This window comes from Haliotis rufescens, unplaced genomic scaffold, assembly GCF_023055435.1.
Source record: "Haliotis rufescens isolate VD_foot unplaced genomic scaffold, xgHalRufe1.0.p SCAF_4, whole genome shotgun sequence".
In the NCBI taxonomy this organism is placed as follows: Eukaryota; Metazoa; Mollusca; class Gastropoda; order Lepetellida; family Haliotidae; genus Haliotis; species Haliotis rufescens.
In genome coordinates, this window is record NW_025964112.1 from 55439184 (window position 1) to 55456112 (window position 16929).

A 16929-nucleotide genomic window follows, 5' to 3' on the forward strand; every position below is an offset into this window, starting at 1 on the left:
AAACAAGACTTGTCGGCTTGGAGTCAGTATACTGTATCTGAGTGGGATACTCGTGTTACACTGCGGCATGGTATCTCAGTGGGCTGGCACTATGAAATCGGCAGCCACGTCGCTATATAAGTGCAATAATCTTGGACGCGACGTTAAACCGCATTTTATCTCACCTAAACAGAATCGTAAGCTCTCCGCCGTTTTCAGTGCGCTTTGAAATAGTCTTGAAGAACTGTTGGAAACAGAAACTTTAAAAGCTGGCACTTGGTCGCGAATATATGCGGACAGATTGCACACATCTATGATCAACAATGACTTGTCAACGCTACTGGACAACCGAATCGATCTAATATGTACAGTAAACCTCGGTTATAACGAACTCAAAGGGACTTCTAATTTTAGTTTGTTATAACCGTAGTTCGTTATAAGCATATATACAGCATAACTACAGCAAATAGTCGGGACCAAAAAGTAAGTTCGTTATATCCGTCAGTTCGTTATAAGCGAGTTCGTTATAACCGTAGTTGACTGTACGTTATTTCATTCTCAGAGTTTGCGCCAACGTTTGCCAAGCACCCTGTCGATCCGTCTCAGCTGGCCACAGTTGGAGGAAATGCAACCGTCATCTGTCAACCAGAAGCCGCGCCCAAACCGGAAATAACATGGAAGAAAGACGGACGTAGTTTAGGGTTATCTACCGGCGTGGCGGGACATCTCCAGCTGTTGGCCAATGGTAACCTGTTGATTACAGATGTCACAGGCTCAGATGCCGGACATTACGAATGTACAGCTACCAACGACAAAGGAAGTGCCTCCAGTGGTGGGAAACTGGAAGTTGTAGGTGAGTATGTCTGAGACCCATAAAGGGTAGAATTGGTCTTCAGCAACCCATGCTTGTCGTAAGCGGCGATCAAGGGGACCAGGTGGTCAGACTCACTGACTTGGTTGATGCATGTCATCGTATCCCAAATGTGTGGGTCGATGCTCATGATGTCAATCACTGGTTTGTCTGGTCCAGACTCGATTGCTTAAAGACCGCCGTCATATAGCTGGAATATTGCTTAGTGCGGCGTTAAACAACAGACAAAATAGAGCACGTTTAACTACGTATTATATTGACACATGGTAGAGCATACAGGTGAAAGGCGTGGGTGAATGAGGTAATTGGGTTTTCTGTCGATATTTTGTGATATCCCAACACTGTGGTGACAGGGGACAGTGGTGGGAATGTTGTGAATCGAAGCGATGTCTTTGGTTAGAAGAACGGCTAACTTCTCAATCTCATTAAAATCAGATCTTAGTTCTCGCTACCGCTAAACAAAGATCTGAGGACACCCCATTAGGGTTCACGTCAGAAGGACCTTTCATCCGACCAATCAGAGCGTCGCTTATCAGATCATGAAAGTGACAGTAGGAATATGATTTCTAATCATGCAGCCTCGAAAACTTTAAAACGGGGTATTCCGAACGATAGTTACGGGCTTAACGACTGAATCTATACAATCCAAACCATATATTAGCCATTCGAGAATGTTCTTTTGTTCAGGTTTCAAATTTTTAAGCGAGAATTTGTCTAAATATGTTTCGAAGCGTAGTCGACAATTTGAAATTAGTGCCGTCTTGCACGAGAAATCTGCCTTCTGATTGGCTAATGTCGACTTCTTGTCAGTAATTCCATTGGTCGGTCAGAGTTTGCAAAAGGTCGTTCTGACGTGACCCGTAATGGGATGTCCTCAGATCTTTGTTTAGCGGCAGCGAGAACTAAGATCTGATTTTAATGAGATTGACTAACTTCTATGACTGATGCTCATATGTGGTCACGTCATATTATTGTAATTTAAATAACTATCTAAAGATCGAGTTTCCATTCCGTAACGTAAATTAATACGCTTACATAATGTCTATTTAAAAAGTCATTAAAAAATGTAACACAACTAATTTGCAATATCAGTTAACAAAACTGATATACAAATATAAAAACGTATATTCAATGTTGCAAGCACATTTTAAGTGTATACACACTTCATTGTCAACTGTGTTTCAGAGCGGACGACCCTGTCCATCAGTCCGAGCGGCACCCGGGTCGTTCAGAACAACACAGCTTTCCTCTTCTGCCAAGCGTCCTTTAACCGTCGAGCACACGACCTCGTGTACATCTGGTACTTCAACAACGTCATGATCGACACCGATAAGGATCCTCACTTTTCTATGGTATCGTCTTAGAACTACAAAATCTCTTTCTCAGATACTTACTGTCGATGATCAATCTAGCCTTCAGTTGACTTCCAGGATAAACAGTTTGTTTCGTACAAACTGAATACGTAATTGAAATATGAAACATATCACAACAAAGCACAATAATGTTTTTCCTTAATCAATATGAATTCTTTGACATATTATTGAAATGAAGCAAATTTACTGTCTAGAGTGCCATTCACTCCGCTGAACTTCGGGAAAATAGGTGTATCATGTCGGAAAACATTCTCAAGTACTCAGTGTATATCTGCTTTCTATTTGATGATAAATATTCATGACCCATTCAACTTGTTGTTACCCTGTCTGGCGCTCGGCATTAAGGGGCTAAAACAAGGACTGGTCGGCTCGGAGTCAGTATACTGTGTCTGAGTGGGGTATTCATGTTAAACTGCGGCATGGTATCTCAGTGAGCTCGCACTATAAATCGGCATCAGTCCGGACTATTACAAGCAGCCACACAAACACTAGTACATGCACGTCGCTATATGAGTGCAATAATCTTGGACGCGACGTTAAACCCCATTTCACCTCACTTTGTGTCCCTTTGTTTTAATAGTCATTGTGTGATTTCTCTACCTCCGTTGCTTTACTTGTCAGGGTAGGCGAGAAATGGGCCCTGGGATTTACATCAAGAACGCCCAGTTTAAACATCACGGGGTGTACACTTGTAACGCTCAAACTGTGCAGGACAAAGCATCCTTGTCAGCAGTGCTCACTGTTTTAGGTAAGTATCATACGAATCAACTGAAAACAAAGAAGAAATTTGCTATTAAAATACAAAGGAAAGGTCAAGGACGCTCGCTGTGCTGAATTGCGTCCCTTAGCCTCCAGGATCCGCTAATACGTTAATCGCTGTGGGAATTCCAGGGTAGAAATTGACACCTTTGCTTGTTGTACCAGGTGATTAACATGGATCGGGTTGTCAGGCTCGGTGACTTGGTTGAATCTGCGTCATCGACGGCGTGGCCTTTGTTCATCAACATTGACATCAACCATTGGTTTATCTGGTCCAGACACGATTGTTTACATACCGCCGTGATGTAGCTCGGACATTGATTATTGAAACTATAATGAGTGAGTGACTTGGGTTTATCGCCGCTTTTAACAGTATTCCAGCTTAATGTGGGAGGAAAGCCCGTAGTGGTGCAGGTCTCAAACTTCAGTGAATACCACAAGCACGGGTATGGTGCTGACAAACCTAGAAACATAATCGGAGCGAACTGGGATTCGAACCCACAACCATAGGTTTCTGGCGTGCCCATGGGGCGCAACTCTGCACAGGGAATCGCGGCGCCTTAGACGACTGGGCCACCCGTGCCCCCTATTGAAACTATAGATACTACACCATTCACATCTAGTTGACACGCCATGATATGACGGAAATATTATTCCCAGCTATGTTAAATCTCACACGCTTGTAAATTTCCAATAGAATAACAGGGGCGGTCGGGTGGCCTAGTGGTTAAAGCGTTGGTTCGTCACGCCGAAGACCCGGGTTCGATTCCCCACATGGATACAATTTGTAAAGCCCATTTTCCGGTGTCCCACGCCGTGGTATTGCTGCAATATTGCTATAGCGGCGTACAACCATACTCACTCACTACAATAGAATAACCCTTTGATATGTTACTCTTATTCAGCATACTTGTTTAAGCATAAATTTATACATGGGTTGGTTGGTTGGTTGGTTGGTTGTTTACCGCCGCACTCGGCAATATTCCAGCTATATGACGGCGGTCTGTAAATGATCGAGTCTGGACAGGATAATCCAGTGATTAATATCATGAGCATCGACCCACGCAATTGGGATCGATGACATGCATCAACCAAGTCAGCCAGTCTGACCACCCGGTCCGTTAGTCGCCTCTTACGACAAGCATAGTCGCCTTTTACAGCAAGCATGTTATACGTGGGAGCGATATGCACTCATGTATGTATCTTATTGACTGCTCCATGTTTTCTTGTCTGGGGAAGGAATATCAGTAGTTACATGCATTCCAAACCTGTCTGTTCAGGGCCGCCGGGAGAACCAGCTGGAGTATTTGCAGAGATAACAGGAAGATTAGCAACTGTCACATGGACAATCGGGACAACTCACGGCATGCCTGTGACGTCATTTGCTGTCCAGTTTCGTACAGATTACCGGCCGGAATGGAGGGTCATTCTAGATGGTGAGCAAATACAATACAGAACCTTCGGATATACCGAAGTCCCATATATCGAATACTCATTTATAACAAACCATCCTGAAGTGACAATGAACTGAATAACGATCCCCAAAACACCCGGTGGTTCGATCCCCGACCGCGTACGTCATACCAAAAAGACAGTACTTGTTGTTACCCTACCTGGTTCTCGGTATTAGGGAGTTAAAACAAGGACTGGTAAGCTCGGAGTCGGTATACAGTGTCTGGATGAGGCATCGATATCCAACTGCGGCATGGTATCTCGGTGGGCAAGCACAATAAAACTGGCGCTAATCCGGGCGTCCCTATCGTGCATTTCACTCTACCTCCATGTCACGTTATGTTCCAGGTATTCCAAACGAAGTAGCAGTAGACAGCACTTATCCAGACAGGCGCTTTGCACAACTCGGCAGCCTCAGACCCGGGTCATCCTACAACTTCCGGGTCATAGCCAGCAACATGTATGGAAGTGGGATTCCTAGTGTGCATTCATGTAAGTCGGGTCGGGGAAGATTGGAATAATTACTGATAGTGTGTGATATAAAACTGTTTTAAGCCGCAGTTAGCAATATGTAAACTTTATTGCGGCACCATAGTCAAAGAAACCAATGATTGATATCATGAACAAACAACCACGCCCGTTGGTACATTGACAAACAATCCAGCCAGATCATCCATTGTGATAAACCGATGTTATTTAAGTAGGCTTTTACGCTAATCATAATTGTTAATCTTAATATCGCCTTTAGAAATATTCCATCTGTGGCGGCAGGTGAGTGAGTGAGTGAGTGAGTTTGGTTTTACGCCGCTTTAAGCAATATTCCAGCAATATCACGGCGGGAAACACCAAAAATGGGCTTCACACATTGTACCCATGTCGGGAATCGAACCCTGGTCTTCGGCGTGACGAGCGGACGCTTTAACCACTAGGCTACCCGAATGTACGGCAGGTAAGTAATCGAATATGGACCAGACAAATAGGTGATTGATATTATGAGCAACGCCTAACCCGATCGGTGCAGGATGGCACGCAATGAACCATGAAAAAGAACCTGACTCCCGACCAGTACAAGCATATTGGTTGCTGGGGATCAATTCTATCCAACGGGGAAAGACATATTATACGGGATAATTAATTAAGTTAGTAATAAGCGATGCAGTTGCTAGTTCGTCGCCAAACTCCTCGCTACCCTTATTTCACGCAGCAACGTACAAGATCCCAAACGCAGCTCCAGTCGTGGCCCCACAAGACGTTGGAGGTGGAGGAGGCACAGTGGGGGCGCTCAAGGTCACGTGGGAGGTGAGTCGGAGGAGAGTATCTGTAATGTTTGGTCATTAAGACCATCATCCGATAGGTGGCACACATATTGGAGAAACAAGGTGCGAGAGCAGGTTCATACTCACATAGACTGGGTTCCTGTCTACCTGAACTAGTAGAAGGCAAAATCGCGCTAAGCCTGGCTTGTGGAACCAGTTTCATACTCACATTTCCACTGTTGGGGAGGTAACTCTCATTGGCGATGTCATTGGTATACCGCTAGTTCTGAGCAATTGACACTGACCTTGAACATAAAGCGAGACATTAAAGCACCAATATCCTCGACCTTAGATTCTGTTAATAATAAATAAGGGGAGACACATAGTGGAAGTTAGAACCCTGGTGACGTGATAATCGTCATAAACGTCCAATAATACCGACGTCTTCGCTACTTGCTGTAGTTCGGCTTCATGTTGTATAGTTAATTTTTAAACCTCGATATTTCTTCAATAACACTTATACACTGGCGGCGTTACTTCCTGTACTTTATATTAGTCGTCAACGTGGTGTTTGAATCAAACTGGGACTGCCAGTTGGCTAAGTCATGCGAGTCGTCATATCGGTAAAATGGATGTATTGACCAGAATCAGTTTGTGAATGGGAGGCGATCTTGTCAGCAATACTCCAGCTATCTCACGGCGGCCTGTAAATGATCTTGTCAGTAGCAGGCAAACCAGTGTCTGACGACGAGCAGTGATCCACGCAGAACAACCAAGTCACAGAGCCTGAACACGAGGTGGCTCTTACGACCAGCAGTGAGTGCTGGGGATGTATTCTAGGCCCACTATCCATGGGGCTGCTCTTACCAAGCAGCTGTGATGATTCTGTCTGGCGACTTATGTAGTGATGCTGATACTTGCAAGCAGAATGCACATGTTTCCACCTCGCACATAAATGGAGTATTGCGGACGTTAACGCCCCCAGCAGGAAGCATCCTAGACTGGTGGGATCTAGGCCCACTATCATCGCAATCTCATTAAAATCAGAAGAAAAATAAAATATAAAGTTCTCGCTGCCGCTAAACAAAGACCTGAGGACATCCCATTACAGGTCACGTCAGAACGACATTTCGCGAACTTTGACCGACCACTGAAATTTCTAAGAAGAAGTCGACATCAAACAATTGAAAAGCAGCTTTCTCGAGCTTTACGGCACTAGTTTCAACTTGGCGACTTTCATTTCAGACTACGCCTGAAAAATATGTTGACACAGTTCTCCATTAAAATTTTGAAAACTAAACAAACGAAAATTCCGGAATGTATAATATATGGTTGCGATTGTATGGCAGTGCTTCCCACGTACTGTGCAACCCCTCCTCCGTCCAAATGTTTATCCCACGGAAGCGAGAGATATACGATAATTTTGATTAGAAAACCCATTTCGACTGTCACTTTCAAGATTTGGTAAGCGACGCTTTGATTGGTCGGATGAAATGTCGTCGGGACGTGACCCGTAATGGGATGTCCTCAGATCTTTGTTTGGCGATAGCGAGAACTAACATCTGATTTTAATGAGATTGACTGTCATCGTTGACAGAAGTGTGGACCTTGGAAGGGATTATGCTGATAAAGAATTAGCAAGCGATTCAAGGAATGCGGTCCATCATAGTTCTGGTTCTGAACGATTCATCCACCTCTCATACAATAAGTACACAGTGTGGGTATTGAGTAGTCTTCAGGATTTACCCAAAACTATATATGGTTCGCAGGACATGCTTGACTACCTTAACAAAATGTTTTGTGCAAAAATATTGAAATGTTCCGCTGCCCCTTTCACAGAAGGGGGCACTGGTGGCCCAGTCATCCAGGCGTCGCAATTCGCTGTGCATATTTGCTATCCTTGAGCACGCCAGTTTGTGGGTTCGAATCTAGGTTCGCCCCGATTATATTTCTAGGTTTGTCAGCATCATATCCGTGCTCATAGGTTTCATTGACATGAAAGAAGAAGCAGTGATCAAAGCATATCCTGTGTCTAAGGTTAGGTCCTTTATGTCAGACAAAGGGAACCTGCTGTCAATGATAACTCGATGTAATTTGTTATCCGAAAGGAGTTTGCGGTTTTATTGCAATTGTCTTGTCTCTACCCTGTTGACCTTTGTCCCAGCCTCTGCATTTGGAAGACTTCAACGGAGATGATCTGGGCTACATGATTTACTTCCGGAAACAGACGGACAGTGGCGGACTTTGGCAGAAGGTATTGATTTCAGTCAATCTGGATATAACAATAACAACGATGATGATGGTGATGATGGTGATGATGATGATGATGATGATGATCATCATCATCATCATCATCGCCTAAGCAGCTTGACTGCAAGGATCACCCAAACCCTCTTTGCTGCATTTTTTTTATCTGTTAATAATAATAATAATTTTCATAATAATAATACGTAATCGTTAATTGTTATAAGTTGATGACAATTGTGATATTGAGAGAAGAACCAATGAGATACAAGGTCCTACAAATTATCTGTGCCGATGCATTGTGTTATCTGCGCCGATGCATTGTGTTATCTGCATTGTGTTACTTGTCCCAGGAGGCGTGTGATGGGGTTAGGCATTCTTCAAAGACGGACAGATAATCCGTTTCAGAGGTACGGGTAGCTTTTTCAGACAAGGTAACGAAGAAAGAGGAATGAATCGATGATACAAATAAACATTATTAGTTCAAATCTTATGACCTAACGTTGTTACGTATGGATGAGATCATATCGTGTTTTTTTCGATGAGCCAGCAGAATAAAGCCATATTACTTCTACACAACATAATCAAAATAAGCAATATCGGAAGGTTATGGATCTATCAACCCTTTGGCGTAATGTTCAGCACTAATGTCGGGTGCATGGAATTTAATAACGAAATACGTGTTCTTTTCATATATTTTGACATTTTAGGCCAGACCTGTTTTTAAACTTGCTTTAGGAATCCGCCGACTTGACGTGAAAAAAAGTGGTGGGTGTTTTTCATTCCGTCAACCAGAAATAAATAAAATGTTTAAAAAGACCTCATATCCTATCGCAATCTATATAGATTATATTATTTTAAATACTTTAATTATTACTTTAAAATCTTCACAGCAAAACAAATTACGACGCATCCCAATTCCTCCTGCCTTACGTTTTTTCCTTCCTACCTAACATTTTGAGGAAATCAAAAACCGTATTTGAAATTGAATTTTTGTTGTTGATTTTTTCGACCTACCGACCTGAATATTTGGGCCCAAAATCAGAAACAACCCCATCCAGCCCACGCACCCGCACCCGCACCCAAACGTAGTCTGTCCTAGCACATTCATCTTGTCATCTGGGGGCACGGGTGGCCCAGTCGTCTAAGGCGCCGCGATTCGCTGTGCAGAGTTGCGTCCCTTGGGCACGCCAGAAACCTGTGATTGTGGGTTCGAATCCCGGTTCGTCCCGACTATGTTTCTAGGTTTGTCAGCACCATACCCGTGCTCGTGGGTTTCACCAAAGTGGTAAACGTCTGAGACCTGCATCACTTGGGGCTTTCCTCCCACATTAAGCTGGAATACTGTTAAAAGTGGCGATAAACCCAACTCACTCACTCACTCATCTTGTCATCTGCATTTGCGTTTTTCAGGGCTCGGTGGAAGGTCATCTGGGGGAGTGGGTGACGACGGTCGGCGGTGAAAACTACTACTTGGAGTATGAGGTGATGGTGGCAGCCTTCAACAGTCTCGGGCAGGGTCCTAACTCCACCATCAACATCGTGTTGTCGGCAGAGGACAGTACGTTTCTTTCAGTACCCCCCATTATCCTGCGCGTACTATCTCCATCTGATTAGGATATATTCCCAGGGCCTATTCACCACCATACATATTACCTGTGTTTGAATCTGGTTCAAATGACACGGCGCTACAGATGACTACGACCGCCTCCGTGGTCTAGTGGATAGAGGTCTGCACGGAGAAGGGTGGTCAGTGGTTCGATCCCCGGCTGCGTCACATCAAAAGACGCCAAAAGGTGGTACATGTTGTTACCCTACCTGGTGTTCAGCATTAAGAAAATAAAACAAGGACTTGGTCTGAGTGGGTATCGTTGTTAAAACTGTGACATGGTATCTGAATGGGCTAACACTATAATACCGGTACTAGACTGGACACGGATGCTATTTTTAATGTAGAGCTAGGTCGAACTTGTTCAGAAGAGGCATTTTGATTGGTTGGTTTGATTGGTTGTTGATTGGTTGAAGATGAGGGGACTTCTGTGCTAGGTTAGGGATAAGAGATGGAGTTGGTTGAATCACTTCGGAAACGGAACTATGGAAGTGAATGGGAAAATATCAAAATAAAAGTGAGATATATGTGTATATTAAACTGGATAATTGAGGGTTTCACCATTATCATAGTGAGTGAGTATGGTTTTACGCCGCTTTTAGCCATATTCCAGCAATATCACAGCGGGGGACACCAGAAATAGGCTTCACACATTGTACCCATGTCGGGAATCGAACCCGGGTCTTCGGCGTGACGAGCGAACACTTTAAACACTAGGCTACCCGACCGCCCCCAGGATTATCATAGGTTTTTGCAATCGATGCATGTATAATACCAGGAAGATACCAAGTCAAGTGAATTTATCATTAAATGTTACAATTCTTGCCCGATACAATGATCAACTATCACTTGTTAAATCATCAAGAACTTGTTGGTAAAAGTTATCCGAAATAATATTGATGAAATTCTGCTCATAAATTAAGAATGGGATGTTTTAGATATGTATCACACAAAAACGTGTGTCAAAAACTGTGAACATGACAATCAAAAGAAAGTATACACGTGCGCCCATGTTTGTTAGCGGCTAAAATTGAAACAAATGCTTATTCGATAGTGACGTACAGTAAACTACGGTTATAACGAACACGCTTATAACGAACTGACGGATATAACGAACTCACTTTTTAGTCCCGACTATTTGCTGTAGTTATGCTGTATATATGCTTATAACGAACTACGGTTATAACGAACTAAAAATAGTAATCCCTTTTAGTTCGTTTTAACCGTAGTTTACTGTATTTGGTAGGGGTGACATAGTTGTGTTTTGGACCTTACGTTTGCATTGTTTCGGTGACAGTTTTCAGCCTTGTAACGTTTTGATTACGTTTGTAATGTTTTGGCTAAATCCATTTTTCAAGTGTACACCTTCTTTTGCCCGGGAGTTTATCTGTTCATAAATGTCAATGCAACATAAGTTAACCCAGTTTAAGGAAATATCCTTATGTAAATTCCTCCTATTTGAGCTTAATTTATATTGAGCGTGTTTTTCTAGTGCCGACAGCGACACCGACCAATCTGAACGGCGACTCTTACAACGGTACAGCCATCATGGTGACGTGGGACCCTGTGCCCGATACACGGCAAGCGATGAAGGGCAGAGTGCAGGGGTACCAGGTAGGTTAAAATGGAAGAGAAGATTTGCTTGTTTGTTTCTTTGTTGTTTAACACCGCACTCAGCAATATTCCAGCTATATAACGGCGGTCTGTAAATAATCGAGTCAGGACCAAACAATCCAGTGATTGACATCATGAGCATCGATCTAAGCGATTTGGATACGATGACATGCATCACTTAAGTCAGCGAGCCTTACCACCCGATCCCTTCAGTCGCTTCTTACGAGAAGCATGGTCGCTGTTACGGCAGGCATAATCCTGTTACGACAAGCATGGTCGCTATTACGGCAGGCATTCTCAGCAGGATCGTCATGGGTCCCTTCACAACTACTACATCGACGAATTCTACGACTGCTTTCTCTACTACTACGACCACTTACTCACATTTCTACGACTACGAGTATTATTACGACTACAACTGGGACTACACATACTTCTGTCTTTATCACGTAACAAAACACGAGGTCGATCGAATGGCAACAAAACATTGACTGCTTTGAAACATGTCTTTATGTATGTATGAAATGACGATGTCATTGACGTCAGTAAGAACGTCTACGTCTACAGATCAACTACTACCTGGAGGGCGAGGAGGATCCAATTCTCAACTCCATCTCCCACTACGGCCAGTTGGACGGCGGACTGGTCATCGGCCTGCAGCCAGACGGAGACTACTGGGTCAACGTCCAGGTATTCAATACCGCCGGACTCGGACCTCGGGGAGAGGAGTACCGCATCAGTACCTTCACTTCAGGTAGGGGTACCGCATGAATACCTTCACTTCAGGTAGGAGTACCGCATGAATACCTTCACTTCAGGTAGGAGTACCGCATCAGTACCTTCACTTCAGGTAGGAGTACCGCATGAATACCTTCACTTCAGGGAGGAGTACCGCATCAGTACCTTCACTTCAGGTAGGAGTACCGCATCAGTACCTTCACTTCAGGTAGGAGTACCGCATGAATACCTTCACTTCAGGGAGGAGTACCGCATCTGTACCTTCACTTCAGGTAGGGGTACCGCATGAATACCTTCACTTCAGGTAGGAGTACCGCATCAGTACCTTCACTTCAGGTAGGAGTACCGCATGAATACCTTCACTTCAGGGAGGAGTACCGCATCTGTACCTTCACTTCAGGTAGGAGTACCGCATCAGTACCTTCACTTCAGGGAGGAGTACCGCATCTGTACCTTCACTTCAGGTAGGAGTACCGCATCTGTACCTTCAATTCAGGCAGGAGTACCGCATGAGTACCTTCACTTCAGGTAGGAGTACCGCATGAATATCTTCACTTCAGGTAGGAGTACCGCATCAGTACCTTCACTTCAGGTAGGAGTACCGCATCAGTACCTTCACTTCAGGTAGGAGTACCGCATGAATACCTTCACTTCAGGTAGGAGTACCGCATCTGTACCTTCAATTCAGGTAGGAGTACCGCATGAGTACCTTCACTTCAGGACGGCGTACCGCATATGTACCTTCACTTCAGGTAGGAGTACCGCATGAGTACCCTCACTTCAGGTAGGAGTACCGCATGAATACCTTCACTTCAGTAGGAATACCGCAGTACATTCACGTGAGGTAAGAGTACCGCATCAGTACAAGGGGCACGGGCGGTCCAGTCGTCTAAGTCGCCGCAATACGCTGTGCAGAGTTGCGTCCCCTGGGCACGTCAGAAACCTAAGGTCGTGGGTTCGAATCCTGGTCGACCCCGATTGTGTTTCTTTGTTTGTCAGGACTATACCCGTTCTCGTGGGTTTCATCAGAGTGATGGACGTCTAAGACCTGCACAACTTCGGGCTTTGTTCCCACAGTAAGCTAACGAGCCGTAATATAACTGGAATATTGGTGGCCCAGTCGTCAAAGCGCCGCAATTCGCGGTGCAGAGTTGCGTCCCTTGGGCATGCCAGAAACCTATGATTGTGGGTTCGAATGCCGGTTCGCCCCGATTATGTTTCTATGTTTGTCAGCACCATACCCGTGCTCGTGGGTTTCACCGAAGTGGTAAACGTCTAAGATCTGCATCACTTCGGGCTTTCCTCCCACATTAAGCTGACACGCCGTGATATGACTGGAATACTGTTAAAAGCGGCGTTAAACCCAACTCACTCACTCACTCACTCTATCTGTACTGCCGCATGTTTCACATCATCATGTTTTATTCTGCCAGCTCCACTGCTTTTCCCGAGATACGTTGAGATCCACTCGCACTCCTCAGACAGTGTGTACGTAGCCTGGCAGGGCGTCAGCACTGGCCTGGCGGAAGAGACGCTGCTAGGATATAAGGTAAATCATAACAATCATAATAAATAATCATAATAAAATTAATAACTCCACTCGAAACCGCCAATGTGTGATTTTGCATTAAAATGTAAATATGAAATGTAGATAATGGAATGAATTTAATGCAGATCCCCTTATTACCGTCTTCGTCATGCTCGTGGTTTTGACACTGAGCTCCATCCATGGTACGAACCAGAATATATACAGGGCGTCATGGAAAATGACAAATACAAAATTCTTTGTAATAGGCCCGTATACACCCTCAGACCTATCCAGGCCAACAAACCTCATCTTGTCATTTTTTATAAATCCAATGAAATCATTTGTATTATTGAATTTTCCGTCCCTTTTGACACTAATGTGACTGAAAAGAGTAAGGAAAAACATGGTAAATATGCAGACCTCGCTTTCGAAATATCACGCTCGCATCCCAAGTACCAAGTTGTCCTACTTTCCATTGTTCTCGGTGCCTCAGGTTTGGTACCTCCCAATCTGTCGACTGACAGTGGGAGAGTACCCGGATTTGTTGCCAGGAATACAACCCTTCTGACAATCTGGATAATGCAGAAGGCTGGAGGGTTGGGGAGTCTTCACATTCTCCGAAAAGTTCTGGGTGGGTTCTACAAGGCAGCACTTCCTGGGAGAAGTCCCATTCGCTGTCTGGGCTGCGTGTAGAGGGGGCGAGGGCCCTGAACTGATGATGAGCCAAACCAGGATCACCCAAACCCTCTTTGATGCATATATTTTTTTTAATTTTTAGCTATACATAATAACATTAAAGAGATTTATCACCCAGGCCAACCTTCCAGTGTGTATTAAAATTGCAGTCTCAGCTTCCTGGGGAGCCTACAACTGAACACCAACGTCACATAATGATTTCAAATGCTGTCTGTCTCACGTGATGAACATCACATTTCTACCCATACCGACAAGTTAGACGTGAAGGCGTCATGTGATAGCTGTGGAGCAAGTAGTGGTATTAGTTGTTCCATAACTGGGCCAGGAACCGCTGATTGTGTGTCCAAATCTTAGGTCATTTTATGGAACACGCATGGAGGACATTTCCAAATTTGAAGCATCAGTGACAAAATTGATGTCCGAAGCAGTTCCCTATTTTAACTTGTACCATATGATTTTTTCAAGTGAACAATTGACTTGCCTTTGCATGTGTTTGTGACGGGTTGGTATGCTAACCTTTTCGCGAATACCTGGTATCATCACTATTTGAAAGTGATTCATAAACACATGCTCAGGATATAATCGGAATCGTACAAGCATGATTGAGGGTTTTGTCGCTTTTAATCATAACCCATGGCCGATCATCAAACCTGTTGACGTGTACATCTGGCTTTGCTCCCATAGTAAGCTGACCCGTGTGCGAAATACCGTTTAAAGCTGCGTAAAACCCAATAGGTTCACTATCTCAGTCACTTAAAAATTATTACTTTGAGTGAGTAAATGAGTTTGGCGCTGCTTGAACATTATTTCTGTCATAGAATGGTAGGTCAGCTCAATCTCATTGAAATCAGATCTTCGTTCTCGCTGTCGCTAAACAAAGACCTGAGGACATCCCATTACGGGTCACGCCAGAGCGACCTTTCATCCGACCAGATCATGAAAGTGACAGTCAGAATGTGTTTTCTAATCATGCAACCTCGAAAACGTTAACACGAGATATTCCGAACGACAGCTACGGCCTGTACAGCTGATTCCGTCTCTCTCTCGCTTTTGTGGGATAAACATTTGAACGGAGGAGGCGTTGCACAGTACGTGGGAAGCACTGCCATACAATCGCAAATATTAGACATTCCGGAATGTTCTTTTGTTTACTTTTCGAAATTTTAATCGAGAGCTGTATCAACATATTTTTCAGGCGTAGTCTGAAATGATAGTCGCCAAGTTGATACGAGTGCCGTAAAGCTCGAGAAAGCTGCTTTTGAATTGGCTGATGTCGACTTCTTCTTAGTAATTTCAGTGGTCCGTCAAAGTTTGCGAAATGTCGTTCTGACGTGACCTGTTATGGGATGTCTTTAGATCTTTTGTTAGCGGCAGCGAGAACTTAGCTCTGATTTTAATGAGATTGGTCAGCTTGATGTGGGAGGAAATCCCGAAGTGACGCTGATTTTAGACGTTTACCTCTGGTGAAACGCATGGGTGTGGTGCTGACAAACCAGAAACCCACGCTAACGGACGCTACTCTACAAGGGCAATTCCGGCGCCTAAGTCAATGTGGCTACCTATATGAGTGTGAGGAATCAGTCGGCAGTTATGATTTGTATATTAAAACGTCAAAGCATAAAAGATATTCATATTCGTATGCCATAACAAAATGAAGCCAACACCCCTGACATAACGGCACACGTTAGATACCGTTACTGTTGTTGCCAACGCTTGTTTGGGGCAACGCTTCGTTAATGATGGCCGAAACGCCTCCGAGATTGACCAGAGATTGTATCTAACTATAACAAGGCTGGGATAACGCTCGCTTTGACGGCTTGCTGTGGAATACTGACAATCTGAAATCACAGAAGGAATGTTAATTATGGAGGCCATTATTTCAAACATAAAGATCAATGACACGCTTGCTGGCCATTCCGTCACACATTTGTAATTTTCCACTCAGTGCACATTGCCTTGTCCGACTGTGGAGATGCATATCGATATCATTCGTCACCACTCGCCCCTTTCCGTAATCTGCTATTCGGCTTGTCCCGGAATAACACGAGTTGTTCACGAATGATATCGATATAGGACAAGTCGTAAACATGATTAGAGTATTGATGATTCTTCTGTTTTCAGATGCGATATTGGGAGGCCTCGGAGAACATACTAACGGCCAAGGACGCTGAAACTCTCGGGAAAGAGACACACGGCATCATTAGGTAGATGGCGCTGATCTAGGAAAGATAACCAGAGAGAATAAAGTTGTCCGGTTGCCCTTCAACTTGGGTGGGTGGGTGAATTGGGTTTAACGCCGCTTTTAACAGTATTCCAGTTATATCACGGCGTGTCAGCTTAATGTGGGAGGAAAGCCTCAAGTGATGCAGGTCTTAGGCGTTTACCACTTTGGTGAAACCCACGGGCAAGGGCATGGTGCTGACAAACCTTGAAACATAATCGGGGCGAACCGGGACTCGAACCCACAATCATAGGTTTCTGGCATGCCCAAGGAATGCAACTCTGCACAACGAATCGCGGCGCCTTAGACGACTGGGCCACCCGTGCCCCCATTTCAACTTGGCCACGACATGACAATGACAAATACAAAGAGCATAAATACTTTGAGGTCTTGTTTTAATCTAAGGGCACCGTTGTCTCAAACTGTATTCCCTGTTTAGCCATCAGTATGGTAGCCTAGTGGTTAAAGCGTTCGCTCGCCACGCCGCCCGGGTTCGATTCCCCACATGGGTACTATGTGTCAAGCCCCTCCCCTGTTTGTTTGTTTTAAAAGACAACGGCCTTGAACCAGAAATGTTATTTTTGGTGCC

General features: G+C 44.3%; 1 protein-coding gene across 2 annotated transcripts in view; it reads left to right on the forward strand.

Moving 5' to 3' along the window:
• LOC124114876 (contactin-like) overlaps window positions 1-16929 on the forward strand; it is a 109244-nt gene that overhangs the window by 90036 nt on the left and 2279 nt on the right. For both annotated transcript variants that reach the window (XM_046475679.2, XM_046475671.2), the window contains 12 exons: window positions 542-832; window positions 2036-2202; window positions 2845-2971; window positions 4263-4418; window positions 4783-4926; window positions 5639-5733; window positions 7855-7944; window positions 9348-9495; window positions 11036-11157; window positions 11725-11911; window positions 13329-13444; window positions 16241-16323. In XM_046475679.2, the coding sequence (XP_046331635.2) occupies window positions 542-832; window positions 2036-2202; window positions 2845-2971; window positions 4263-4418; window positions 4783-4926; window positions 5639-5733; window positions 7855-7944; window positions 9348-9495; window positions 11036-11157; window positions 11725-11911; window positions 13329-13444; window positions 16241-16323 (1726 nt within the window). The remainder of the gene's footprint in view (window positions 1-541; window positions 833-2035; window positions 2203-2844; window positions 2972-4262; window positions 4419-4782; window positions 4927-5638; window positions 5734-7854; window positions 7945-9347; window positions 9496-11035; window positions 11158-11724; window positions 11912-13328; window positions 13445-16240; window positions 16324-16929) is intronic.